Genomic DNA, 27,138 nt, shown 5'->3' on the forward strand with positions numbered 1-27,138 from the left:
TAATACACTGCTTTTGTTTTTTGTTTAATCTTTTTTTTTTGAAAATGAGTGAATGGAATCAACGGCACAAGATACAGAAACTTCCTAATGCGATAACTGTCCTGTTACTGATGCTTAGAAAAAGTGCGCCGAATTTGGTTCAAGGGATCAAGGCGAACCGCCTTTCCTCCAGTTATTTATCTTAATTCCGACTTGAAAAGATATAATTATCTAGTTTGAACAGACCTGGTATAAAATCCTTCTTTAGTCGGTCAGGGAAAGCTCATGTGTATTCAGCGGCTGTCGGGTCCTCAGCGCCGCTTGGTGTATGCTGAGATAGTGAGTAATGAAGTTGTGTAGTCCTGAGATACAAAGGGCATTAACCTCATTAGCATGAAACCTTTTCTTCTAAGTATTGTGGAACCTTTTCAGCCTCCTAATCCCCTATTTTCAAAGCTCGGTTTGTAATAAAGCTTTTAGGTTTTTCAAAGCTAATGGTATTCTCAAAAGATTTATTGCTGTTACTGCGCAGGACGCTTTAAGTTCTTCCAGCTAAGTATATGTATAGCACAAGACGAAGCTCTTTTTTTTTCCTGATCCAGATGGGAAACCATTTAGGAAAATGACCACGCTGTTCTGAAGTGCAAAGCTTTATAATGAAGAACTATGGGCTGGCTTGCATATTGTTAATCGAATACCCCAACCCATACAGCGATAGAACATGTTATGGGTTCAATCAGTTACAAAACAAAAAAACAAAATGGTAAAATTCTGGAGACCAATGTGAGAAGGCGAATTGCAAATGGAAATACATATTTCTCCGATTGCTAAGGGCCCCCAAACAAGGGGGAGGTGGGCAGCAAAAAGAACGGCCCAGTTGCATTCAATAAACTTCCAGCCGCCGCCAGATATGGCGTTTTGCCTGTGATGTTATTTTTAAAGAAATGTAATTTCATATGGATCAGCCTCCGCCGTTAGTGTATTTGATTAAGGTCCCCCAGAATACCAGAGGGCTGTCCGTTTCTTGGAACATTGTTTTCCCCCATTGCGAGGGCGCGTGTGCACAGCGATTAATTGCGCAATTTCAGGACACGAGTTAAAACAAAGCGCGTATTTTTCCTGCACTTTGTAACTGCGCCGCATCACAGTGTGGCGACTGGCGAGATTGTCCCGAGTTGTGTCAAACTATTCCCCCTATTCACGGATTAAGAGATTAAACGAACCAGTGGCGCTGCCTCCGCTTTCCTCATATTCCTGGTATGATAATTGCTTAAACTGATTTGCACTTTCACAAAAGATTGGAGCACTCTTTGTAGCTATACAGAACAGACGAGGTTTCTGTCAATGGAAATAAAACTGATTAATGCAGTCTATCAGGATGAAAAGTAAATGGACCGTAAAGAACATTGCCTGGCTCCCAAACCCGTTTTGTAGTCAAGAGCTGGTTACAAACAGTTCAAATGCTACAGTTTTAATTACGATTTCAATTAAAATAATAAAAAAAATACATCGTTTCGTGAGGTGAAGTTTTGCCACATGTCAAACACCAACGAAATTAGTTTGGTTTCTTCACCTTTACTGTCTTTCCTTAGATATCAAATACAAAAATAATGACATGACCAATAAAACTGCCAAACAGCACAAAGATTTGGACCCCCCCCCCCCCCCCCACTCACTCCAAGATATGTAGGTAATGATTTAATAATTTAATTAAGGAAGTATTTTCGATTATAACACGATTCCAGTTTTTTTTTTAAACACAAACAAACAAGATTGATAAATAGCTATTCCGCCTCTGACTTCCTTCTCGAACCTCTCAATATAATATTTTACAATATATTACAGACTAGCAGTACACATTGGTGGGTGCTAAACCACGAAGGGGGAAAAAGTTCGCGTTCCTCCTGCAACGTTGCAATACAATCCAGCCTTCAAAGGGTTAACAGGCTCAATTGTGTCCATCGGGTTAAATTTTTATTTTAAATCAGGTCGATATTATGGGATGGAGACTAGTCATTTTGATGTTTCAAATTTCCAAAAAAAAAATAATCCATACATATATCTCACTGCCTGATCACTCCCAGCAGCAAAATGGATAAACCTTTATTGACAAAAATGACAATGACATACTTCTTGGAAGTATCCATATGTTAGAATTGCAACAAACTCAACAAACACAAGTATCTACATTCGATAGAAGACATTACAGAAACATCTTTAACTTTAGGGTCGCTATAAACACGTATTCAGAAGCTCAGTGCGTTTGTTGAACCCTTATAGCCGCCTAGAAATGGTCTCTGTTTGTTTCCCTTGTTGATTAGTCCTTCGTTTTTGGTGGCAACTTGCGATCACGTCCTGCCACACAAACCTCACCTCACGGCAATTTTATTTTCGCTTCGGATTGACGCAGGGGGGAAATATCCGGAATACTCTTTAATGTTCACCCCCGACCCCCCTTTCTCCCCCACAAAATAAAACAGTTTTCTTTTTTTTAAATAAAGGACCGAAATTGTGGTCAAAACGAAAACCCCCACGATGTCTAACTTTGTTTATTGGTTAGACAGGACACTAAAAACGCAGCACTTCTACTTCATATAGCTGGATCACAATCACGTCGACGGTATTATTACTTAACAGGAGTTTTTTTTTGTTTTAAACAGCGATTTCTTTTTTCTGTAAAATGAAGCACACAGAACTTCTCTCAAAGCAAAGAAGAAGAAAGAAAAAAAAATGAAGTCCCGTCTTTTGTTTTTAATAATCCGTCTTTTCATGAGAACGGCTCACATGCAATTCAAGTTTCTGAAACAGGTGTGGATTTTGGTGGGGGTGGGTTTACCTCCCCATTCTGTTTTTGTTTTAATATATATTTGAATTCGGAAGTGCAAACAAAAAAACAGTCCGGAATTGGATTGGAAGCGATCTGCACCGGGTATAGACAAGTCCGCTTGTCAATCATCTTGCCCCCGGATTGATTGATGGCGGGTCCTTTGGACAGCACAGTGCTACATTTAGACCTCTTCTTACCCCAGCTGCCTCGTCACAGGAATTGCATTTGGTTGAAAGTGTTTCTTTTCCCCCTTTCTCCCTCTCTCTCTCTCTCTATATCAGCAAATCTGCTGCTTGAAAGTTAACACTATAGTTTTGACACGATTTTGTTTTTTTCCCCTCCTCTCCCAGGTCCTAATCGTCCGAGGTGACATCGATCTCCTCAGGACTCGACTGTTTGGTCGCAAGCCTCCATCGATTGACGTGGTGGGTCCCTTTTTTCTTCTGCTGGGCGTCAGTTCCCTCCTCTTCCAACTTCTGCCGTTTAAATTTCGTCCTTCTGTTCTGAAACCAAACTTTTACCTGAAAAGTACCAAAAGAAAGTTGCAATGAACTCGAGAGCAGCACAAAAATTCTCACACACACACCCTCCCCCTTCCCTTTTGATGTTCACATCCGCTTTCAGCAGCCCCTGCATTTTATTCAATGGACTCCGCTTTCTGGGGATTTCCCAGTTAAACGAGGAAAGGTTTGCACCGTTTTACGGGAACACAGTTGGATTACTAGTGATTGACTTGATTTTTCCACCGGGTACTTGCTCGGGATTATTTCCTACTCTGCACATTAATCGATTTAAGGAAGCGCGGTGGGCGATGAGTAAATGCACTGAAAACTAAGTTGAATGAAAGAAAATGCAAGTATTTTCTGTGCACTAAAATGGTGGCTGCAATATTAGCCAGCAGCAGACATTCGCTCCTTTTATTCGCTCGAGAGGGAGAGGGTTGGATTCATTGTATTTTTAAAAATACATCACAAGTGAAATATAAAATATAAGTACCAGACTCTCCCAATGAACTGGTCTGTTTATGCCCCTCCGCTCGAACTGTGAACTTTCTCTCCTGATCTCCCACCTTGTTTCTCCCCCCAACCCCCAACTCCATACACTTGTCCTTTTATACGAGCAGAAAATTGGAACACGTTGGCATTCATTTATTCCGGTCCCGCGTCAACGATTGTCGGACAGCTTTTAAGCGGAAATTAACTTCTTAAAACAATATGTAAATTAAAATAGTTTGCCAATCGAGTTCCCCCCCCCCCCCCCCTCCCCCCTCTCTGAGCCGAATGATTCGATTTTATGGCTGGAATATTCGCAAATTCCAGTTGGGAGCCAGTGTCAGAGAGAGAAGTCGATAACTTCACCAAAATGTCAAGTTTGGAGAGAGAGAGAGAGAGATGTTTCCACCTGGAAACTGCCCCGCGTGGCCCCCGCTACTAAACTCTGAAATCCCTCCAAATGTAAACTGGAAATGGATTCATTCCTTGTACAGAGGAGCGATGGTCAGTTACTGATAGGAGGAGAAAACACGGCTCCAATTGTGCATCACTCTGGTCCAAGTGACAGAAATCCGCTGATTAAAGAAAAGAAAGTTTGTGGGGAAATGGAGTAAACGGCATGCCGACATCTGAGCCCGTTTTCTATGAAACGCACATTTGTGCTGTAAGCTCCCCCCCCCCCCCCCCCCCCCCCGCCCGAATGAAAATGAACCTGTTCTCTCTCTCTCTTTCCTAATTGAGGGGGTGGTGGGGATTTCCATGGACTGCCGTTTGTTAAGGCCGTGCCCGACACGCAGACAAAAGCCCCCAGCCAGCATCGATTCGCAATCGCACAAAGACATCTTCAATACCCCATTAACTAGGAAATTAAGCCTGACCGCTCCCTTGTTCGGCAGGCAAATGAAGAAGGCGATTCATTTGTTCCCCCCCTCAATGTTTTGCCCGACACGATTTGGGAAAATACAAAGCTTGAAACAGGAGTCTTTGCCCACAGAATCCTGCAGAGCGCAAGCCGGTGTACAGGCTCCTCGGCACTAATCGCTTTCACTTTGTTACCTGCAGCACAGTCCACTTTAGAATTCTGTGGGCAAAGACTCCTGTTTCAAGATTTGGCGAATGCGACCAGCTTGTTGACAGAAATGGGCTGATGCAAATATTGAGAGGAATGTGAGATGTCAGCGGGTACTTCTGTATGTGTGAGAGAGAGAGAGACTTCTCCAGCCAAGTGTCCTGCACTGGAAATGCCCAAACATCATTCGCACCTCCCAAACCCAAGGGCTGAAATAAACAGTCCTTCATATTGATGGCTACGGCGCCGGCTTTGGCCCCCGTGAACGGCCCAGTTCGCCTTTCAATCGTTACCTTCCCTGTTCGGGACATGGGGTGGAAAATATAAACGTAAAATTCCAGTATTTCGCCTCATTCTTTTGATCCGTCCTCAAGATTCACATGAAGACAATTTGAAAGCAGTAAATATACCCTGCTTGTGATGGAGCCCCCACTCCCCTTTGCCTGTAGACAGTTGATTCATGAACAAATCATGAATCAAAGAGCGATATTTCAAATCTGCATCTGCTGGTCGTGTTTTACAACAGCCCCGTTACCAAAGCATCGAATTGCCGTGGGCGCGGGTTGCTGCCACTGTACTTAAAAGGCGAAATTTGCAAAGGGTTCTGAAAGCTCTCTTTAAGGGAGCACTTCTATTGCAGAGGCGATGACTTGAAGGAGAGAGGGAGAGACAGAGGTACAGAACAGCGAATTGCTGGAAGCAGAGCGGGCAACCCTCACCTGAGTTTCTGTTAAGCTGAGGCTGTGGGCTAGTTGCTTTCGTTCGGCTCCCACCACGTAGTGATTTTTCTCGAAGGCGTGTTCCAGTCTCAGTAACTGGGACGGGGAGAAGGCTGTCCGGATCCGTTTTGGTTTCCGCGCCAGTGCGTTGTGCAATAGAAAGCTCTCCGGGCTCGCCTCGTTGCCTGAGAAAGACACAAGGAAGCAACAGTAAGAAATGAGAAGCAAAAATCCCGCCGACTCATTTTAACGTGTCGCGGCGCTTTTAAAAAAAAATATTATCTCCAGTTGACTGGCAGCCAGTTATGCAGCAGAGAGAACTTGGAAAGGTGCGAATTCTAGCCGCTAACCTCTCGATTTGAACCACCATTTTAACGTGGATTTGTTTGCACTGAATTCGTTGGATCCGATTTTTGTAAATGCATTAAAATAAAGACATTGAGCGCGCAGTGTGTGTGAGGCCTGTCTGGTAATTCCGAACGAATGCAGAATCCGACAGCGACTTGTGTCAATTCCAAAGCAGCGTCCAGGCTGCCCTGGGCCGGTGCACTGGACTCAACAACAGCGAAGAAGCGGCATTTAATTCCCTGTGCCTGTTAATAACAATGCCATTTTAACCATTTTAGCAAGGGGAAAATGTAGTCGCCCATCATTTGCCATGGAAGGTAATTAATTCACTCTCCAAAACATTTAAAAAATGATCAATGCGCAAAAGTACAAGAGAGTGGATCGTTCACCTCCCAATTACACACACATATCAAATATATTTATCTCCACTCTAATGTGTTAAATTAGCACAATGTGTTTTTTTTAATGTATTCATATCCACACGCAGAAACAAACAGCCAAGAGCAATAACTGTGATCCGCAATTCGGACATTTCCTCTGAATCAAGCAACCACCCTGGAACCTGGTCCAGAGGCCCAGTCCTTTTCTATTCAGCAACTGACCCAGGAACGAAAATAAAATAAAATAAAACCCATTCCAAGTGTGCTGCTTGAAGGCGGTGCGAATTGCCCCTGAAACCGCGTTCAGAGTGTGCCTAGAGCCAGCAACCCCCCCCCCCCCCCCCCCAACACACACACACACACACACATGTACACACACAAGGCAGCCGCTAACTTCAGCCCCTCTCTGAGCTCCCACTCCTCTGACCTGCCAAACTCTTTGCCCCTTTTTGGAAGATTGGCAACCAGTTGTTTCTCTCCCTCTCTCTGCCCCCCCCCCCCCCCCCCCCCCCCCCCCACAACACCAATCCCTCCCCGCCGCAGCTCCCAGTCCGGCCAGGCTGCTGCTCCAACCCAGCTCCGGGGAAAGCAGGGCCGACAACAAACTTTCGCTTTCGTTCGCTGGAGGAGCCGAGCTGTCACGGTGCGGCTCAGTGAACGAGTTAGACATTCACCGCGAAGCGAATCGGCAGCAAATACGAGAGAGAGAGGAAAGCAGAGGGGTGGGAAAATCAGTGCATTTAAACATGGACGTACCTTGAAACCTGTGTCCCAGATATCTGTACCTGTGTATTAGCCATGGATAGAAACTCGAAGCGTCTCTTTGTTGCGATGTAAATAAGGGGTGCGGAGAATGGGAAGACTGTAGAGGGTGTCCAGCCAGAGCGTGTGGGGGCACTGGGTGAACTGGTACCGCTGGGCTAGTTTGGTGTGCGACCGCGTCAGCGAACACCAGGTCCGGATTGGAGTACAGAGCCCTGCCGCCGGTGTGGAAGCCGTTTAGGAATGGATTGACCGAGCTAGGGTTTGCATAGCTGAGGGCGGCCGGCCTTATAGGTTCCTCTGATCTCGAAGCAGGCAGTGGGCTATCCTTAGCGACCAGAGATTCAATGGTGAAACACCGTTTAGGTGTTGGCTGGAACATGGTTTGTCAGACACTATATCCTCAGTGCGGGAGAGAGAGAAAAAAAGGGCGGTTGTGCAATACTTCCCCCCCTCCCTCCTCCCTCCCTCCCACCCCCCCAAAAAAAATGTATTGCTGCTGAGATTGTAAAGAGAGCACATTAAAAGTTAGTCCGGCAACACTTTAGTAGCGATGTGTCCACATAGTCCAGGGACAATCCATCTATGCGGTCACTTTATCACACGGCTGAAAAGTTGTGCAAACGACTTGTTAGTTCATGAGCTAATTAGTGCTGCTATCACATAAACAGCTTCCACTGAAGCCCTGTAATGGCTTGATGATTGGTCGCTATTACTCGCCTTGAGGTTGAAGGAAGACTCTTAAGTGCGTCAATTGCCGTTTAAACCCGGAGAGGCGGACTCCATCCATACGGAATGGATCAAAGTAGCAGACAACACCCCCCCCCCCCCCCCTCCACCCCCCACCACCACCTTCCTCCCTCCTCCACCCCCACCCCCACCCCCCGGAAAAAGAAGCCTCCTCGATAACCAGTCGTAACTCAGACACTTAAGCATAAAAAAACACTTGGCTTTTGGACATGTGAGACAAAAACCGAACAAAAGGTTGCGATTGGCAAATACCTTTTTTTTTAAATGCAGAAACTATAAACATTTAAGGGGGAGGGGGGGGGGGTGCAGGTATGAATTTCAATCTGCCCCTTGAGTTTCGGCTCTTTCGATTTACACCACAGCTCCCAATATATAACAGTAAAACGGGATTAGAAGGTGGGTTTAGAAATGATTCCTAAAACAACAAATCCAAATCTGCAGGAGGTGCAGAGAGCGCACAGCCTCCTGTCGTTTCACATCGCTCCTTGTTTTGGTTGCCGCCTGGAGTCCAGGGACCTTGGTTCGGACTGAGTCTTCTATATTTCTATTGGTCAGGTAGGGGAATTGTGCTATTAGATAATTATATCGACTCTGCGCAGTTTGTGTGGTTCCTGGCCCCGTTAATGCTCCCCTTCTCTTTGCTGTCAGCTTAATAATTCGGGCTGTAGTAGGTAAACAAAATGTAAAACCTCCATCGCCCTCTCCGCATTTAATTGCAATCCACTCCAGAGTCCCCGGAAGCAGGGATTCCCGGATTCATTAAGGGCAGAGAATTAAACACCCAAGCATTTTGTGAATCGGTCATTTTCCCCCCCTTCCCAACTGTATTGGAGGAGGTTGCCTGTTTTTTTTTGGGGGGGGGGGGGTAAGTAGCCTGCTTCATTTGATCAGCCGATGTCCCCACCCTGCCCGACCAATCCGACATGCAATCCCACTTGTTTTGCTACAAGGTGTCATCTGATGATATTAAATTATATAAATGAGACTTTGTCCAAGGGTCCACCTTTTTTTTAATTGCCATTTGAAAGTAGCTGCCTCACCATCGCTCTGGTGGGTGGTGTGTGATTTTGGACTGGAGAAGGGGTTTAAAGCTGGATGGGGGGTGGGGGTGGGTGTCGATTTCGCCTGTATTCCATTGTCGCTCATTTCTAATTATTGCCACAACATACCAGCTTGTGCCGTCTCTCAAGCTGCGGCTATTAAAGCCTCTTTAGTTTTAAATATCGTGCTGCCTTATTCTTGTGTGTTATTATCTAAATAACAGTGACGTCAAGGACATTATTCCCATATGCTTATTAAAATTGGCAGTCATAATTAATTCCGTGATTTCTCCGTGAAAAGCCCCGAGCCTTTGGAACTTCGAATCTTTGGGCAGAATGATGCTTTTCTCCTGAAGGATTTCAAAGCGCGTTCGCTGCTCCCATATTCAGGAGAACAGAAAAGAAATACAGGACGCGACTATGAATACATTTCCCTCAATGTGGGGCGAATATCAACATTGCCACAAAAGGTAGCGCCCATAAAACGTTTCAAATCTTATCTAGGGGGCTTGATACATGCTCTATATAAATGGGCCCTTTTTTAACACTGGCACAATGGAATGCACTGTTAAATGGTAAATATTATGATTGCAGCCAGAGACTTGGTTCATTTTATCTTTCAAGTCCATCACAGAGAGAAAATATTTCTCTTATTTTTAAGGGTCAGAACTTCAGTCATTACTTCATGTCTAGTAAGAGTGACCGGGTCGATACATCAAAGGACGTTCTAGACCCATGCTGGATTTCGGCTTGAAGTTCTAGGGGACCCAGTTCCATACTAATCCCACAGTGAAGTCGCAATTGTCAAAACGTACAGCTCCCGCTTTATTAGGCGGGTGAGGCTCGAGCACTGGGGAAATAATATTTTATTTCATCCCAAACAAAAGCACCTAATGTGGGTCACAGTGAATTACTTTAAATTATTCATGTGGCCTCGTTGACTTCAGACATGTTTCGAATTGAAAACTACAGTGTTAACAGCATGGGAAAGAATCTCCTTCCTAATGACTGCACCGTGCAAAATGTACTGAAAATAATGCGGATGGCCTTTAGGTGTATCTTCAGAAACAAATGGCAGTTTACGTTCTCGGTACTGTAAAAGCTATTTGTATGAACACTCGTCCGCCCATCACCCGATCAGTGTTACATTTCATCACAGCACCAGAATCAGGGAGAGAGACTGAACATAATTCAGAGCGGAAAGGAAACCTGGTTCTCTCTCTAACGTATTTTGCAACCATGCTTTGCATTTACAAATAGTAAACAAATGTAATTTAAATAGCTGCTGTCAACCAGTAATTCTCCCAATGAGGCATCACAATCAATCTGTGGGGTGCAGTTTAATCACATTGCGCTTCCTCTCACATATCCATGTTAGCTGAATTGGGCAAGACACGGAATAAGGGCAGCCCCAGCCCATCGCATAACGGCATTTCTAAAGCTTCCCAGATATACTGTAACTTTCTATGACATTAAGTGATATTCTTTTATTTAAAGGTTGCAGTGGACGAGAATGTTAATTGCTCTGTTTTGGGACCCCAGAAGCATTGGACGGTAATTATTACCGCACTATTACCTCCATGAAAAAAAAACATCAAACCGAACTCTAAATTACTAAACTCGGGCAGATTCGGACAAATAAAAATACATTTTCAAGGCACGAAGATATAAAAAATAGAACATATTCGCGCATCAGACATGTCGCGGCGCATTATGGTTGGGGTGGTATGTCTGGTGTTTTTTTTTAAACAAAGTGACTATACACATTTTGGCAGAATTGAACTCTCTTTTAAATCCACAACTAACTTACAGTCAACCATTAAAAAAGTAAGGTTAATTTAGCGGAGATCCTGGTCCATTCAGAAAAGGGAGGTTTTGCTGGGAATTAATATCGACGTATCAGTACCTAACTGTATTTGTTTGCATTTTTTCATTAGTCCAAGTGGTTAAATAATATTTATTCTCGAATTGTGTGTGGAGTTTTACTTCAAATATCCGCGCCTGGCTGTTTTTTTTTTCGTGTTTATTTCAGTGGTCCCATGATGTGTGAACAGTAATTCCAAAGGGGACTCTTAGAAACGTTGCAGGGAGCAATGTCAAGCCACATATCAAATATGCCCGCACTGTACTGTATTGAAAAACACACCAAAAGGAATGAGTGATTATTTTACTCTCCTGTACTTTGTGACCTCCGTCCCCTGATTTCACCACCAACCTCTTCCCTGCAGACTGGGTTTCACGTTAAATTCTGCCATAGTTCAGGTGAACTACCCCGAATATTTCTAAAATAGAGTACCAGCTGAGCTATCCTGTATTGCCACTCTCCGGTCAACTTTGTTGGCCATTGTCTGATGGAAACTGATTGTGGGTGTGTGTGCATGATTGGGTCGATTGCTAAACAGTTGCTTTTTCAAACTGTAGTTTTTAAAAGACCTACGAAGCGATTGTGCAACCTCAATAGTTTTGTGGAGATATTGACGACATTATTCAAAAATAGTCAGAGAAGTCAGCTAATAAGTATACAGAGTGACCTCAGTCAATAATTTGCTTGTTGTTCTCATAAATCACGAATGCAACTTTATTTGAAGGCGCCGGTAGCATTTTATGTTCTTCGTCCCTTCAAATTGCCAACAACTACTGGAAAAGTCGCCGTTAAGTAAATCAATCTTCTTTCCAACGTGGGTCAAACGAGTTTCAATGAACTTGTCTGTCTCGCTTCCCTATGCTCACCGTAGTTAGGCCTCAACCAAGGAAATAAAAAGGATATAAAAGTTTACTTTAATAGATCACAAATTAGTGGCTATTGGGGTACAATTAGACGCCTAAACGTACCACTTAACCAGGTATATGAGCACTAAATAATGACAAATGGATTTTAGTGTGCAGTGGAAAACGCTCAGGATCCTTGCTTCTCCCATCAGTGGATGTTTAATTCATGGAACCAAACTATAACCCTTTCAAAATGCAACACGTGCCATGTTTTATGGGTTTGTGACGTGTTCTGGAATAAAATTGGAACTTTAGTCATAAAATAGAAGTGCCTTGTGCGTGAGGACATGGAGTCACATCCCGTGTTAAATCACCCAGACACTTCAAAATATCAGCGAGTCAGCACACCAGCTAATTCAGCATAATGTACACTCATTTCATCCAATTTCTATGGAGCTGACTGAATTGTTCACCGTTAATCTTTCTAATGTAAAATGGGAGCATTTGCAGTCTTAAAATAAATTAGTCCCCACAGATAAAATATTTATATGTTAGGCTATTGAGTCAGATGTGTGACACGCACACAGCGATGGAAGCTTTCTATTTTTTGTTTAGCATGTAAACCAGGAGGCTCAACATAGGTATGCCGGATTATCAGACAATTTGTCACGGGTGAAATAAAGAGAACGATACACCAAACCAGTTTGAAAATTTAAAACAATCATTTTCGCAGGATGTACAGTTTTAACTCCCTGCTGTTTGAATATAGAATTTTCATTATAAATGTAGCTCCTTTTATCTCGCTGTGTGGGTAACACGCCAATGTCGCACTCCACTGATTTTTAGTCCTACTATCTAAGGGCAAGATGAACCCACCTTTGTAATCTCGCGCATTAAATGGAATCATTTTTTTGACTATTAATATGACAGAACTCTCACAGTTTACTTTTCAAATCAGCAAATGCATGATGTATGTTTTAAGTTGTAATTAAAAACAGGGGTTAAAACCAGAAGAAGATGAAATGTTCTGGCCCACGTTATAATGCGAATTCAGATTGAATCTAAACGTTCATGTCACCTTGTTGGCCGATTAAGAATAATTAGGTTTAACATTTTAAACATGTATTTGCATCGACCCGATTATCATCATTTCATGCAAAGTGCAACTGTTTGTGGAAAATGAAAAAGTGCTTGATTTAAAAAGTCCTGTATCTCCAGTAGAATAATTTCACACGAAATCATTTTTAAAAATCCATGGGACAATAAGCAGGTCAATAACTTCCTCGAGGTTCCTTAAAGTGCGATTTTTAAAAATCACAACAGGGGAAAGTTATACTTTCTACCTTTAACATTAGAGACAATGGCTTATTGAAATGTCACATGTCTCCTTTGAACATTATATTAACTTGAACACGAAGCGACTGATTTTTATGTAATGTTTTTTTCAGGAGTAGAGAGGGTATCGCATTCACTGCTACCAATGATGTGAGTTAAGGTGGTAAGAGTTACTCTTAGTTACTTATTTTTTTGTTGAGGAAGACCACAGTTCCGTGCCGCATTGTATTTTAAATGCCCAACTATTGCAAATGTCTTACTGGTTTTAAAAACAAGCAGCGCGTTTTATATTGTGAGAAAGTGACACCTTTTCATTCTGTGGTTAAAATACCGAAGCAGTTTTTTTTCTCTATGTACGGTGTGGCCTGGCTAAGTTTTCTATGTACTTGCGTATAGCGCCACTTAGTGGTTTATTTGATCACGTCCCGACAAAAATGGTGAGCCATCTTCGGTAAAGTTAGCGTCCCACAGAATCGCAAAAAAAAAAGAGAATTAAAAGAGCATTGATGACAAATACACCTTTAACTACAAGTATTGTGACACCATCACAAATAATTACGCGTGCGCACGTTTGACACGTCGTTATTTATTAATGTAATCTTACATTACTCTGGAATTTCAGTACTTATCCCTCTGCCTTTCGTATGCAGTTAGTACATATGTACACCAAGATGTGACAAAGTTGCATCTACATTATTTTAATGATTTGTCAAACAGGCTTCAAAAATCTATTGAAAAAAGATATATTCGATCCATTATAAAATACCTTCCCTTATCCCTCACACACTTCGAGCATCGATTCCAAATTAAGTATCATCCAGACCCGTCAGTTTATCAGCCATTATATGTCGGCTGTCTTTCCCTGGGGCTTCAAGCGGTTAGAATTCCTAGTTTCCCGCTGCGCCAACATGATCTCAATGCGACTGATTGCCTGATAACCTTTCCCATTTTTATTTTGTGCTGATCAGCGTAAGGCTGGACCGCTTGCTGAAGTCAATATATTACATTTGATCTTGAAATACTGATCAGAGGCTCTTTTTTTTTTAAAGCAAAGGTATTTCAGGATTGAAACATCATGTTAATTTCATTATCCCAGAGTTGCATGCCACCTGAATCATAATTAACTTCTTAATCAACTTAATCACCGTTTTGTGCTTATACTTAAAGAAAGGTATGTTTTGTTTTTTAAAGGGGCCTTCTTAAATAGCTCTATTCCTGCTTGGCTGAAGAATTCAAAGTTGTTGCAGGTGCTGTGTGCGAAAACATCTTCTGTTCTTGATTATAACCCGATCCTGAAGTGCCAACTGAAACCTTGTAAAATACACTCTGCAGTCAACTTCCACTACAATATGCAAAACGTTAGTCATTTCGATTACAGAGATAAAAACACTGCTATGTTCTAAATTAATGATTACCAGGCAGCGATACTAACTTGCATGCTAATGAAAAGTGCAGGAGAAGTATTTTCACTTGGAATCTGTGATTTTCTGAGCTTTGAGTAAGTACTGGCGCTGGATCCAGTGGCAGACCATTCACTTCCCATTCGCTCCCAAGAAAGCGCTGGCGACGAAAGTAGTATCAAAAGCATAGGGTTTCGGCGCATGTGGTCGCCAAATGTGATCATACTTACTAAAGCTAGTGTGTGTGTGTGTGTGCATGTGCTGGGATTGACATCGCACGGATTTGCTTTCAACATTTTTTATTCATCAAAACACATGTGCAACACTTGCTGTAGATTCGGCAGATAGAATCGAGGTGGTATTCCAACCCGAAGCAATGAGCATAACATGCGAGGGCTAGGTTTAAGATGGTGTTCATTGCACCACGTAGTAAAAACTCTACCCAGGCTGCATGTGTTGGTGTTTCGAGGGGTGCGCTCAAGCTTCCAATTTGAACACCTTTCACAGAAACTTCCCTGCGGTGAAAACAAGTCTTGTCATTCCACAGAATGTGTCAGTGAAGGGGATAAGCCAATCCATGCTTAAAACCGCCTTCTAACAACTAGTCCGGACAACGTGCATGTTTCTATTATCCCCACTGCACAGTTAGCTCTCCCAAAAAAAACAACGGTGTTTGAGCATTTTGAGTAGCAGTACAGCATAAAAAATACTGCAAGGGTATGTGCATTGCTGGGATTGAATTAAACATGACACATGGTTAACTAAACACATGTTGGTGGGATCCGTACAATATAATACTGAAATATGGCACAATTATTATAACCACCTACTCAACTGGCAATCTGCATGAATGGGTAAATGATCACCCAAAACGTTGAATTTAATTAGGAAAAGTCCTTCAAGAAATGATGACACTCATCTAGGCATGTAAAACGATTTTAAAAGTGGCGAATCTGTTCAGCTTTGTAATCGCGTCTGAATATTAATTGCTGAATTGTTTGAGTCAATCCCATTGTTACAAAGCATTATTGTTCATTTCAACACAAATCCCCTTCTCTGTACCTCAATTTAACCCGAATGAATACAACCTGTTTTAATTTAGTGGCATTTAAATGGGGGCAGCGCGATGATTTGTGAACTATACTCAATTGGGAACTGGCATTTGACCTCTTACCAACTCCAGAGGTCCTATCCTTTCCCGATCAGACCCCCCGAACGTGCTTTTCTTAAGAGGGTGCTGTGATTTGGATTCGTTCCCTGGACAGAAACGCGCGCGAATATCTTTTAAATTTTAATTGCGTTGAATCTCTGAAACACAAATACACAGGAGGGCCGGGAGGCACTGGTTTCAGCGAGGCAGCACAGCAGCAATAAGGCGAGTTCACTTCAGCTCCCGTTTTCAGTGCAGGACAGTGTGTACACAATCTCGATTCCTTTAGCACGATAACGCCTTCCCAGCAGCTTCTAGGGGCAGCTCGCTCTGCTAAAGGTGGTGGGAAAAATGTTCTGCTTGAAGTGAGCCGATAGGGTAATGTATTCTTTCAGGTGAATGTTTAATTTGACGATAATCACTGGCGTTTTGGAGTTGGTTGGAGGTGTTTCTTTCGGGTAGCCCCCTCCCCCCCCCCCCCCCTAGAAGACTGCAAGATAGGTTGGGCTAAGATACAGGGTAACAGCTTCGATGGCGGGGTGAGCTTGCAGATATGCCGAGCCTGGAGAGCTGGCATTGTCTGGCGTCGTTATTAACAATGTCAGCACAGGCCGAACACTAGGGTCGCAGGATGGAGACAGGGCCAAACTGTTCCACTTCTTGCAGTCACTCGGCGAATATCTGTGATGTGCGCCGTACGTGCAGCCATTAATAAAAGAATCTGGCTTCTAGGGTAGGCCTGTGCTATTGCTTTGTAATTCTTGGAATGCATCTTTGAAAAAGTAGTGGCTTTGATCTTTTGAAATAAAATATAACAATTATTTTTTTTTGAGGGGGTAGATCATTAATTATCCTGGTCCGGCTATTGTCTTGGTTGTCTTGCCAAGGGTTTCCAATTGGTTCGTTCTTGTGCAAAGCTGATGGTGTCACTTTCTCGATGAAACTCACATTCCACCTCTGAGTGTGATCTCAGTAAAAAGCACAAACTGCACGCACTCATCCACATCAATATTGGCTCATCGCGGTTCAGATCCCGCTGGAAGTGATCTAAACAGCCAAAAGACGCAAGATACAATTTAATTTATTTTGCAGAAAATACATTTGCATTTACATCGTACCTTCCACAGCCCCAGGACGCGCCAGTGATCTTTACAGCTCATTAATAACTTTTGAACTGTTGTCACTTCATCTAGGAATGTAGGACTAGCGTCCTATTCTTTTTCTTAGTTTCGGTTAATCACGGCACTTGCCCACCTTTAGTATGATTTATAATTTCTACTTCGAGTAGATAAGATCATATCTTCCCCTAATAGCTGTAGGGTTGACACGTCAATTGAATTGGTTCACCCAGTACAGGTGATCCGCGCCGCTTTATATTGCCCTTCCTTCCATTCCCTCCCCTAGGCACCTGGAGGAAGATTTCAACAAACCATTTTGGGCCTGCTGAATGTAATCTGATGAGATGCCCTTGGGTTCACATACAATCTCCCATAGATTTACCACGTCCTGGCTTACAATATTGCGAATGCTTTCTAAGCACGACATTTGGGTATTGATGGGGTTCGGCGGAAATATCAACAGCGCAGGAAAGGTATAGGTAGTCTCAAAGTAAAATTCCAGTGTAAAATTATCACCTCCGCCCACCCCACCTCCCCCGTCGTCAAAGTTAGCAGAATAGGTCGGGGGTAGGGATGGGGGCCTTATTTACATCTGTCTTTTTGGAATGTTTCCTCCGCCGCCCATTCCCCACAGAATTGAGATAATTCGTCTTCAGAGGCTGGCTCCAATATGCTTCTGACTTGAAGCACCATTATACTCATATTATTTCCACCGCACGAGAAACTTGGTCAGTCCCTTGCTGTTTTACCAAAACAACGAACACCCCGCCCTGATGTGTGGAAGAAGTCCAAACGCCCTACGTATAGTTACGAACATCTTACTCCCGTCCTTCAGAGAATTACTGCAGTAACTACTGAGATGTGGCTAGGCTAATGCGTCGCAAGTGGAACCATTTTTTAAAAATCAGTAGAAGTTGATATCGTGGCTGTGATCATTCCTGGCGTCGTATTGATGCTATGCGATTTGACAATTTGCCAAAATGGTCCCATAAAATATCTCCCAACACAATATTCCTTGACTGTGCTCTCCGACCTCGCTTTCCTCCTGGGAAACGCCTGCTAAAACCCATTTCGCTGACCATGCTTTTGCCCATCCGGCCACGGCTCGTGATATTCCAGTGAAGCCCTTTGGGGTATTTAATATAAATGCAAAGTGCCGTTGTTGTGTGTTCATCTTATGGTTCTAATCCTTACTTTTTTTAAATATGCAAACTGTAAGTCATAATAACAGGGATATTTCACAACATATTGCTAGAGTCTCTGCTGAATTAAAGTTTGCTTTAGGCATTTGGTGTCATTGAAAGTGAAATAGTTTCCTGCCTTGTTTTAAAACAGAGATATATTGTTTCCCATTCTTATACATTGCCTTCTCATCCTCTCGCCTGGCCTTTAATATGGCAAATTGGATATTTTGTTCAGGTCAACCTTACGAGGCCTAATTGTTACCCATATCTTGACCCCTCGAAGTCGAAAGCTTTGTGTTCAGGGGCAGAAAACAATATTTCTTCTCGTTGAGTTTGTTGCGCGTTTAATCTACTTCCTGTATTTACACTCACAGAAAAACATTTTCTTATTTATCAATTCAAAACCTCTATGGCCGCATAGCTTCTGTTACAGAGAACATCTCAATTATGTCTAGTTGGCTGCATGCTGGTCTGAATATAATATTTTCCAATTTTTCTACTAATTATTATTATTATTTCTTGATAGTAGTGATTAGTTGAGAAGGCCAACGTAATTGCCCATGATCTCAATCAAACTGCAAGTCCCAACACAAATAGGCACAGAAACATACTCATGTTGTCCATATGAAAATTACTATTAGTAAATGATTGAATTTTTTTCATTAAAACATTTCTTGGGCAAAGTGTATTTGAGCCGATCAAACAGATAATCATTTGTTTCTTCTGCAATGTTTTAGTTAGGACACATCCGCAGGGTTTTATGTGTGTGTCTGTGAAAATGTGTGGCTGTGTGTGCCTGTATATATGTGTCTGTGTGTGTGTGACTGTGTGTGTCTGTGTGAGAGTGTGTGACTGTGTGTGTGTGACTGTGTGCTTGTGTGTGACTGTATGTCTGTGAGAGTGTGTGTCTGTATATGTGTGTGTGCATATATGTCTGTCTGCTTGTGTGACTGTGTGTGTGTGACTGTTTGTGTGACTGTGTGTCTGTGTGACTGTGTGTGTCTGTGTGTGTGACTGTGTGTGTCTGTGTGAGAATGTGTGGCTGTGTCTGCCTGTATATGTGTGTGTGTATATATATGTCTGCCTGCTTGTGTAACTGTGTGTGTGACTGTGTATAACTGTGTGTACCTATATATGTACGTGTCTGTGTGTGTTCGTGTCTGTGTATGTATTTGTGTGTATGTCTATGTGTAAGGGCAGTAACTGACATATGTGTGCACGTTAGTGTATATATGACTGTCATCTGTGTAAGGTGTAGGACAATAGTTCAGTGTGTGTGCGATGCTATGCTGGTGTGTCTGTCTGATGTCTGCATGACCAAATGTGTAGATGCACGAAGTTCGTAAGTGTGTCTTTTATGTATAGTATATAATCTATGTATGTGAAACATATGTAGTTGTATCAATATATGTCCAACATTTGTATTTATATCATTGCGTGACAGTTTTCCGTCTGACTGATTTATGTGTATATGAGGGAGAGGGAGATTCTCTCTCTGTGATTTGTATCTGGATAACACATGATAACATCGCTTGCTTGAATCTGTTAGGCAGGTTTTCGAGGATTTTTAAGAAGGTTAGTACAGTCTTGGTTTTAGACGAAAATGGTGTTCATTCATGGTGAATTAGTGAGTGCCGTCTCCACACTGCTGATGGTGCTTTGTGAACTGCGCTACAGCAAAAGGTACGGTTTGCAATCTAGCTCATTAAAATGCATCTAAAATGTTACACGTGCGGTCATGACTTTTAAATTGATGTTTTGTATAAAATGTAGAAATTTATACCAGCAGATTAACATATCCTGTATATTAAAGAAATGAATATAGTTAAATGCGGAAATTCCAGTTGTCATGGTGACGTCAACAATAAAACGATGACCAGGGAGGTAAAGCTATTGTTGAATTAAAAGTTGTTGATTTTACAATTTTAACAGAGGAGTGTGTGCAAACCGCAGTTGATTGTAAATACCGTATGGTCAATAGATGATCATCATTTTGTTAGTCAGGATGTGTGAGGGGAAGAGTGGAGAACAACAAAGTATTTACATTTCCCGCCAAAACCTCCACAGTCATGCACTTTGGAAGTGTCAGTGGGTTATCAGCCCGTGCGAAATGGACCCCCTCCCCCACCAACCCAGGCACTGCCACCCCACCCATCTCTTCTGTCAACGTTCAGTCAGGCCGCCGCCAGTACCTGCGCCTGTCAACCTTACAAGATAAATTATTAATTATTACTGTCGATGGAATGACAGGCAAATCGTTTCTGGTGGAAACATTCGTGCGAGTAAATGTGTCCGGCGATTATAAGGATGGGTACGGTTTTACATCTAACATATTTCAGTAGCTCGTGTTTTTGAATGAGGCAACATGAAAATGTGATACAGGGACACGCCCTGCGCCTTCCCACCACAGAACAGCAATGTGACGCTTCTCCAACCTGAAGAGGAATATTGTCCGGTAATGTAAAAAGGGACACCGACTGCGTTCACTTATCCTCAATCATCAGGAAGAGTACACTCGCCACATTATATTGCTGACATGAAACAATAACTTCAGTAACGCTTTCTGCTCTTTTGCAGATCAGTGTGGCTGAACTCTGCAGCAAGTTATGGAAAGTCAACACAACCCAACACAACCCAACAGCAATAAACAGACTATTCAACCCCCAGAGAATAATCTGAGCCCCGTTGTTTAGCACTGGACTCAATCCCCTTTGTGCTGGCGATACTGTGTGCCTACAGCTCCCTGCTGACCCTACTCTGAACATCTCTGAAGCTTTTGAATGCCAACACTGGTGTGTGCAGCACCTGTGAATGAGATTGTTTTCACTTTAATGTGTTGCACTGTGGACGAGGTTTAAAGTTGCCGTTTTGACTGCAATATATGAATGTTGTAATTGAGTTTGACCCGGGGATGCGTTTGCGTATCAATATCTGCCACGTGATCTCAATAAATGGCATTGATACTGACTGACCCTTGTCCATCTTGTACAGCGTCGCCTCTTTGCAACCCAATGTGCAGCGGGGTGGAGGCAGTCCCTCGTTTAGCTGCACAAGTGGCCTGCAGCCGGATATCTCACTAGGGATCCCATGAACAAACCCCGCCGCATACACACACAGGAAGATTTGACCTAGTAGGTCAGATACCTTTGATGGTGTCGAGTTGTAAATCCCGACTCTTAAATCGCCAAAAGGAAAGGTATACAAGATAATGAAACGCGAGATCTTGCTACCGGGAACGCTCAGGGGTGAGCTTCAATTTACGTATGAACTGGTTCGAATTCTTTACATGAAATTATTGCACCTTCGCCTCTATTTATCTCGTTTCTTCAGGGTCTGGGGCATGTGTGTAACCTGCTTAATATTTACATTTCTTTCGGTGCAATTAAGCAAGTTTGACTTTGCACAATCTGTGTGGTGTCACTTTGCTATATGAGCCTCTGCACTTTTTTTTTACATGTATAGTAATCATTAACATATGTGCGAAATCCTCGTTGTCCGTGTTTGGAGAAGGCACTGCACCGTGAACAGCGTTCCTTTACCCCATGGCTACACTTCCTGTTCCTCTGACCCTCTGAGCTTAATTTAACATTCAATCTGGAGTAACTCTTCCATTTATTTCAAACGGGGGGAGGGGAGTGGAGAGGGGGTCCTCCGAGTTCGCGCCAAACATTCAAACATATAGGACAATGTCACCAGATACACGATTTACGTTTAACATCGATAAAGCGACCCATCCGCGTGTTCGTTTTCTGCGGGAGGTAAGTATTACAGAACGTGCCCCGGCAATGCTGCTGGGTGTCGGTTAGTTTTCTTCTGAAGTCCCTGTGGCGTTTTCCTGTGACCGTGTGGGTCTATCCCAGCTCTGCACTCCGCACCTATCCCAACCAACCCGAGCTTATTGTTTTTTTGCTGCGGATGCCAATCCATTTCTTTCCATTTGTTCATCCGGATGCAGAAACACGAAGAGGTGACTTCAGAAAACAAGGGCTAGTTCCTCGTACCTGCAAAGCGTTTAGTTTTATGTTCTGATTTTCCAAAATAGGAAGGAGGCGCCCCTAGCCCTTGACGCTGGGAATGCGTGCCGTGGATGGATAGGCAAACTGGACTTTTTTAAGTGTACCAGTCGCGTAATTAATGCCATTTCACTGAAGTGTGGGTTTCAATCCTAATAACCAGGTTTATCTTTCGAATTTCCTGTATAAGTAAAGAGGAAAATGTGCAATCGCGTGTAGCAGAGAAGATTGTGAAAATGATCCTGTCATTGTGCAAGAAAGCACATGCCAAGGTATATGTTGGCAAGATTGGGTGTGTGTGTGATTGTGATACATAGCCTGTGCACAGGGAGATGCACTGTAACGTGTATGAGCCAGGAAGAGGGAGCTCACATTGCATGTGAGAGACAACAAAAAGTGTGAAGGAATCAGATCGTTCACACTACTCTGCAATGGCGGCTGTCACTACTACAATCACAGCTCAAATCCAATCCAGATCCTGATTCCGGAGCCAAGCTCAATGAGACTCTCTCGAAATAGAATCAAGTCTAATTTAAACTCCCCGCTTACGCCACACGAGTTCCACTTAGCATCCCTAAGACTCTTTGAGAATGAGCAGGTGAACATGCACGCCAATAGATGAATGTGTGTATCTGTGGGTGGATATGTGTGTGTGTGAATGAGCCAGTCTTGAGTGTGAGAGTATGTCCCTCGGCAGATTAGGTGCTCTCACACAACCAGCCATTCCTCAGCCATGAGAGCTGATCAATAAGACGGTGACTAGTTTGAATTTGATCCGGGGGAATCCGTAACAAAGAAAGCTATTTTTTTTAAAGGCGTCGAACCCTGTCAAAATTGAAACTTTCGTTAAACAAGAAAAGAATGATTTACGCCGTCATAGAAAAATAGCCTTCATGTTAAATGACACAGCGCTGCCAGGGGATGGCCATCCAAACTTTCAACTAAAGCTAGAGAATGAAATAATAAATAATCCGAAACTTTTGTTCAAGTCAAAACTCCGAATTTATATTTGCATTGTGATTTTTACTTTAAACGGGACGTGTTTGTCTCTCATTGTTAATGCCCTGACTGTTACACAGAACAGCTGCTGTTTAGAGAAGATTACTTCTCAATTTGACCACAAAAAAAAAGTTCTAATTCAAATTTGGGATAAACCATTTATATTCCGGAGAATAATTTGCTTTCAAATGAATAAATGGATGCTGAGGGCGCAGATATGCATTTCACACAGCTGGGAAGGTGGGTAAGAGGCGAGAGAAGACGGGACATCAGAAATTCGCAATAATTGTTTTTTTTAAAAAGAAACATTTCATGATGGACGAATCAGATTGCTCTTATTTAATCGCCTTCTCTAATCTTCACGCACACTTTATTTTCATATCAATTATTGTAAGAGCTCATTTTGAATCAGTAGCGAAAGGCAATGTGCTTAAAAAAAACACATACACACAGCACCAGGGCGTTGAAATTTCCATATATTTTCATTTGAATATCTAACTGTAAGACAAGCGGTGTCAGAGTCAGCCCCAGTTTGGGGTGCAGTTGTCTCTTCCCTGCTCTCTTTAAGTCTCTCGTCGGGCGGTAAAACAGCTGGGATTGCTGCAAGTCTAGAAAAAACAACCCCCCCCCCCCCCCCCCCGAAAATCACCTTTGCCTTGAGATTCCCTTTCAGAAAGGGAGCCGGTGATTTGCACCTTAGCTGCGCGCGCATTCGCCCCACGCTGCTTTGAGCTCCGGTTCAAAGTGTTGCACAGATAAATTACATTCCTGAGCTCCATCCAGTCTCTGGGGGGGGGGGGGGGGGGAGAGAGAGAGTTTGAGGGCATCTCTCTTTCCACAGTTTGACCATTTGAAATTCCCATTGAACAGCCGGAAACATCAGGCATGATCAATGTTTGAGACATCAGGGTGGGCAAAATAACACGGCTGATTTCCTCGGGAGGAAATCTTCCAAAGCAAGTTTTGTTGGGGACAGTTTAAAAAAGAAAGTGCAAGTGGAAGACTTTTTGTCCATCCGATTACCCCAGCTTTCGATGCCTGGATGCACGTTTCGATCGCTCTGCGTGACATCCATAAATAAAAGGCAAACTGGCCCTTTTTTATGATACATGACGCGAGAGACTTTGTTCAATATTAATATATGATAATTGCATTCCCCGTATCACTCGACCGCTTAGGGGAATGTTCTGCTGCTGTGAGCGGTGTAGATTTGCCTAGCGCATATTGGTACCTTCCCAAGTTAATTAAAGGCAAACTGGAAATGAAAAAGAAGCAGGTTGACGCCGGAACATTTGGAAAGGCTGGGAGAGCGGTTCCGCGGACATCTGGTTGTACTTACACCCGGCAGAAATGTCCTCTCTGCCCAGTGAGTGCTCGGCAGCTGAAGGAAATCCAGGTGAGATTTGCTGATATCAGGTAAACCGAGATAACAGCCTCATACTATCCACTGACCCAGTCAGTTAACCAACATCTGGTCGCAAGGTCTCAAGAATTACTTTGGTGCCTACTGCACACTCTTTTCAATTGAACTTTAAAAATAAATAACACAAATGTTTCGCCTTTATTCAGGCACTTGTGGAACCGACCAATCAACTGGAGAAATCACACAAACTGGGAAGGGGTGCATGGAGGCTGCGGCGAGAGGCGATTACCCTCGCTGCTACCCTCTCGCCAATTCCGCCAGTGTTTTGCGGCGGGGGTGGGGGGGGGGGGGGGGGTTTGTTCAGGAGAATGAGGACGGGACGGGACTATCTGCGGTATTAGTGACATTCTCCCGAGTGACGGTTCTGTTAAAGACGGGAACAAAATTACCTGTGTTGTACGGTCAACGTGTGTTTCTGATCAAGGACGCTGCACTTTAGCAACGATCTTTAAAATCAGCAAACCGCGTACCTTCATCCATTTATCGCGGTTATTAGAATAATAAAACTGTCCCCCCTCCCTTTCTATAGGGAGCGTTGGGCAACCGGAAACCTCGCAATGGCGATGTAAATATATTTTTTTAAATCCGGATCTATTGATGGCCAAGTCCACTTTATCTAACTCACCCGCTCCCTCTTAAGTTTATTTTAGGAAGTAGGTGAACCGCGTCAACAGAGAGTTAGTGCTGTGATTGGACATGTCAATATGATACATGTCAATATCAATATGGTACCTGCCAATATCAAGATGTACATGCCAATAGCAAAATGATACATGTCAATATCAATATGATACAGGTCAATATCAATATGATACATGTCAATGGCAATATGATACATGTCAATAGCAAGATGATGCATATCAATATCAATATGATACATGTCAATATCAATGTGATACATTTCAATATCAATATGATACATGTCAATATCACAGCTCCGCCTCTCAGTCCCAATGGATACTTCCGAGTCTGCAACAATCAGTGAAATAGTTACATTTCTCTTTCTTGTTATGTCGACTGTTGTCATCACTACGTATGTTCCAAAATGCAGTTTATTTCTTTAGTGGATTTGATTTTTCACATTGCTCCCCACCCTGCCGCCCCCTCCAAGGTATGAAACGGCATTGAGACCCATTCTGATAGAAGCCAACCGCGACGTCATCTGATTACAAGTGGTAATATTTAGGTTTAAGGCGTCAGACATGGACAGAAAAAACATCTCAGTGACGAGCAATGGATACATCAGTCAGTCACAACCCCCCCCCCCCCCCCCCCCCAAATGTGGCCAATGGCTTCAGGTTGTCAGGCTTTACACACTCCAGAACCACAGCTGCGAAAGGCAATTCTAACTCTCACGTAATAATGCTCAGCGGGAGAGCAAGTATAATTCTTAAAAAGTATTAAGCATAGTCCATTCGAATTGCGTAGCAGTGAACTGTAACAATTCACGTCCTATGTGGGGAGTTGCAACAAATACATTTATTAGTTGTTTCACTTTAAACACAAATATATTGGGAGGGAGCAGCCAATAATTCGAAACTGCAAAGAACGCAGGGTGATAAGAGACAGTTACAAGAGATCAGATGAGCATTTTAGAAAAGGGCCCATTTATTCAACACAAGATCACTTTCTATCGCCAATGGTAAAAACATTGATACGATTTTTTTGGGTGTCTACACTTCTTGACAGAATGTAAGCTCATTCCCATCAACCTTATCGCGGGCGATTTCTAATATACTTTTCATGTATTCGGTGGCGACTAGGGGCTTTTCACAGTAACTTCATTGCAGTGGTAATGTAAGCCTACTTGTGACAATAAAGATGATTATTATATAAACATCAAATGTGTTATGAGGTTTTTAGTTTTGTTGTTTGGCGAGATTTATTACGTGCCTTTTCGGAAAATAATTTCAAATGTATTTGACTGTTTTGAAGTCACCATGTGTCTCATTAGTTAATCTCATTCGAAAGAGTCCGTGTTTAAAAATAAGGTAAAGTAAATAAACTCTAACTGGCAGAACTATAATTTGTAAATGTTGGCGATCTAAATGAAGAATTGGATTGATCCATTTGCTTACTGAAATTAAGTGGCAGGTCAGATCATCGGGGTTCAAAGTTTTATTTTTTTTTCCCAGTGTCCAGGTTATACTCGTTATGCAAATCATTACTTTAAAAAAGGGCCGAGGAAAGTGTAATGTGCAGACAAACCGGGCTATCTGAATATAGTGAAAAGGATGTAAAGTTAACGATATCAGAATGCCTGGCATTCCACTGCTGGCGTTTCCCACTGCTGCCGAACATGAGATTTTCCTGGTGATAAAATAATCTACATTTACAAATCAATTGTATTAAAGCTTCTGACACGTCTCGATTCGCAGATTTGTGTTCTTTTAAAGTTGTTTTGTTATTATTAAAATAGAATCCGGTCTTAAAGTAACCAAATAAAATCTAGTGGAGTAACAGGGAGATGGAGCGATATTCACGGTGGAGCCCAGTGCAATAGCTTAACATATAACCTGAAACTCATCAATTGTTAACAGGGTTTTGCCTCATGTAGACGGAGGCTGGTCAAAAAAACTGGCTTAAAACGTAAAGGGACAAGCGCCTGGAACACAGGCAAAACTAATCGAGCTGAAGGGTTCATGTAACCGATGATTCATGGGCGTTTTTAAACTGATTTTCTTAAAATAGGACCCCTGTTTTCAGCACCACGGCCAATATGTGAATGTATTTATTGGGTTGAGAGAGGATAGGGCGATGACATTTAAACTTGCAATATATTTTCTGTCTGATATATATCATTATATAATCGGATGGTAGGTGCCCATTAACAGTAGTTGATAATTGCTTTTATTTCACATCGTGTGAGACGAACAAGGACGTTTAATGGCGAATTCAGAAACACGCACGGAGTCTCTCCAACTGAAAGGACAAAGTTTCA

At 42.7% G+C, this 27,138-nt stretch overlaps 1 protein-coding gene and 1 long non-coding RNA gene across 2 annotated transcripts; one reads left to right on the forward strand and one right to left on the reverse strand.

Moving 5' to 3' along the window:
- Positions 1-2,066: 2,066 nt before the first annotated feature.
- Positions 2,067-7,521, reverse strand: emx2 (empty spiracles homeobox 2). The gene is made up of 3 exons (XM_038773570.1): positions 7,071-7,521; positions 5,587-5,771; positions 2,067-3,327 (listed from the first exon to the last, which is right to left on the reverse strand). Exons 1-3 carry the CDS (start codon positions 7,456-7,458, stop codon positions 3,160-3,162), a joined length of 741 nt encoding a protein of 246 aa, XP_038629498.1. The 5' UTR covers positions 7,459-7,521; the 3' UTR covers positions 2,067-3,159.
- Positions 7,522-7,978: 457 nt separating this feature from the next.
- On the forward strand, positions 7,979-20,729 carry LOC119950877. Its single transcript, XR_005457449.1, has 3 exons — positions 7,979-8,381; positions 13,024-13,073; positions 20,340-20,729. It is a non-coding gene; the product is annotated as an uncharacterized LOC119950877 (long non-coding RNA).
- Positions 20,730-27,138: the final 6,409 nt, after the last annotated feature.

This window comes from Scyliorhinus canicula, chromosome 16 (genome assembly GCF_902713615.1).
Source record: "Scyliorhinus canicula chromosome 16, sScyCan1.1, whole genome shotgun sequence".
NCBI lineage: Eukaryota > Metazoa > Chordata > Chondrichthyes > Carcharhiniformes > Scyliorhinidae > Scyliorhinus > Scyliorhinus canicula.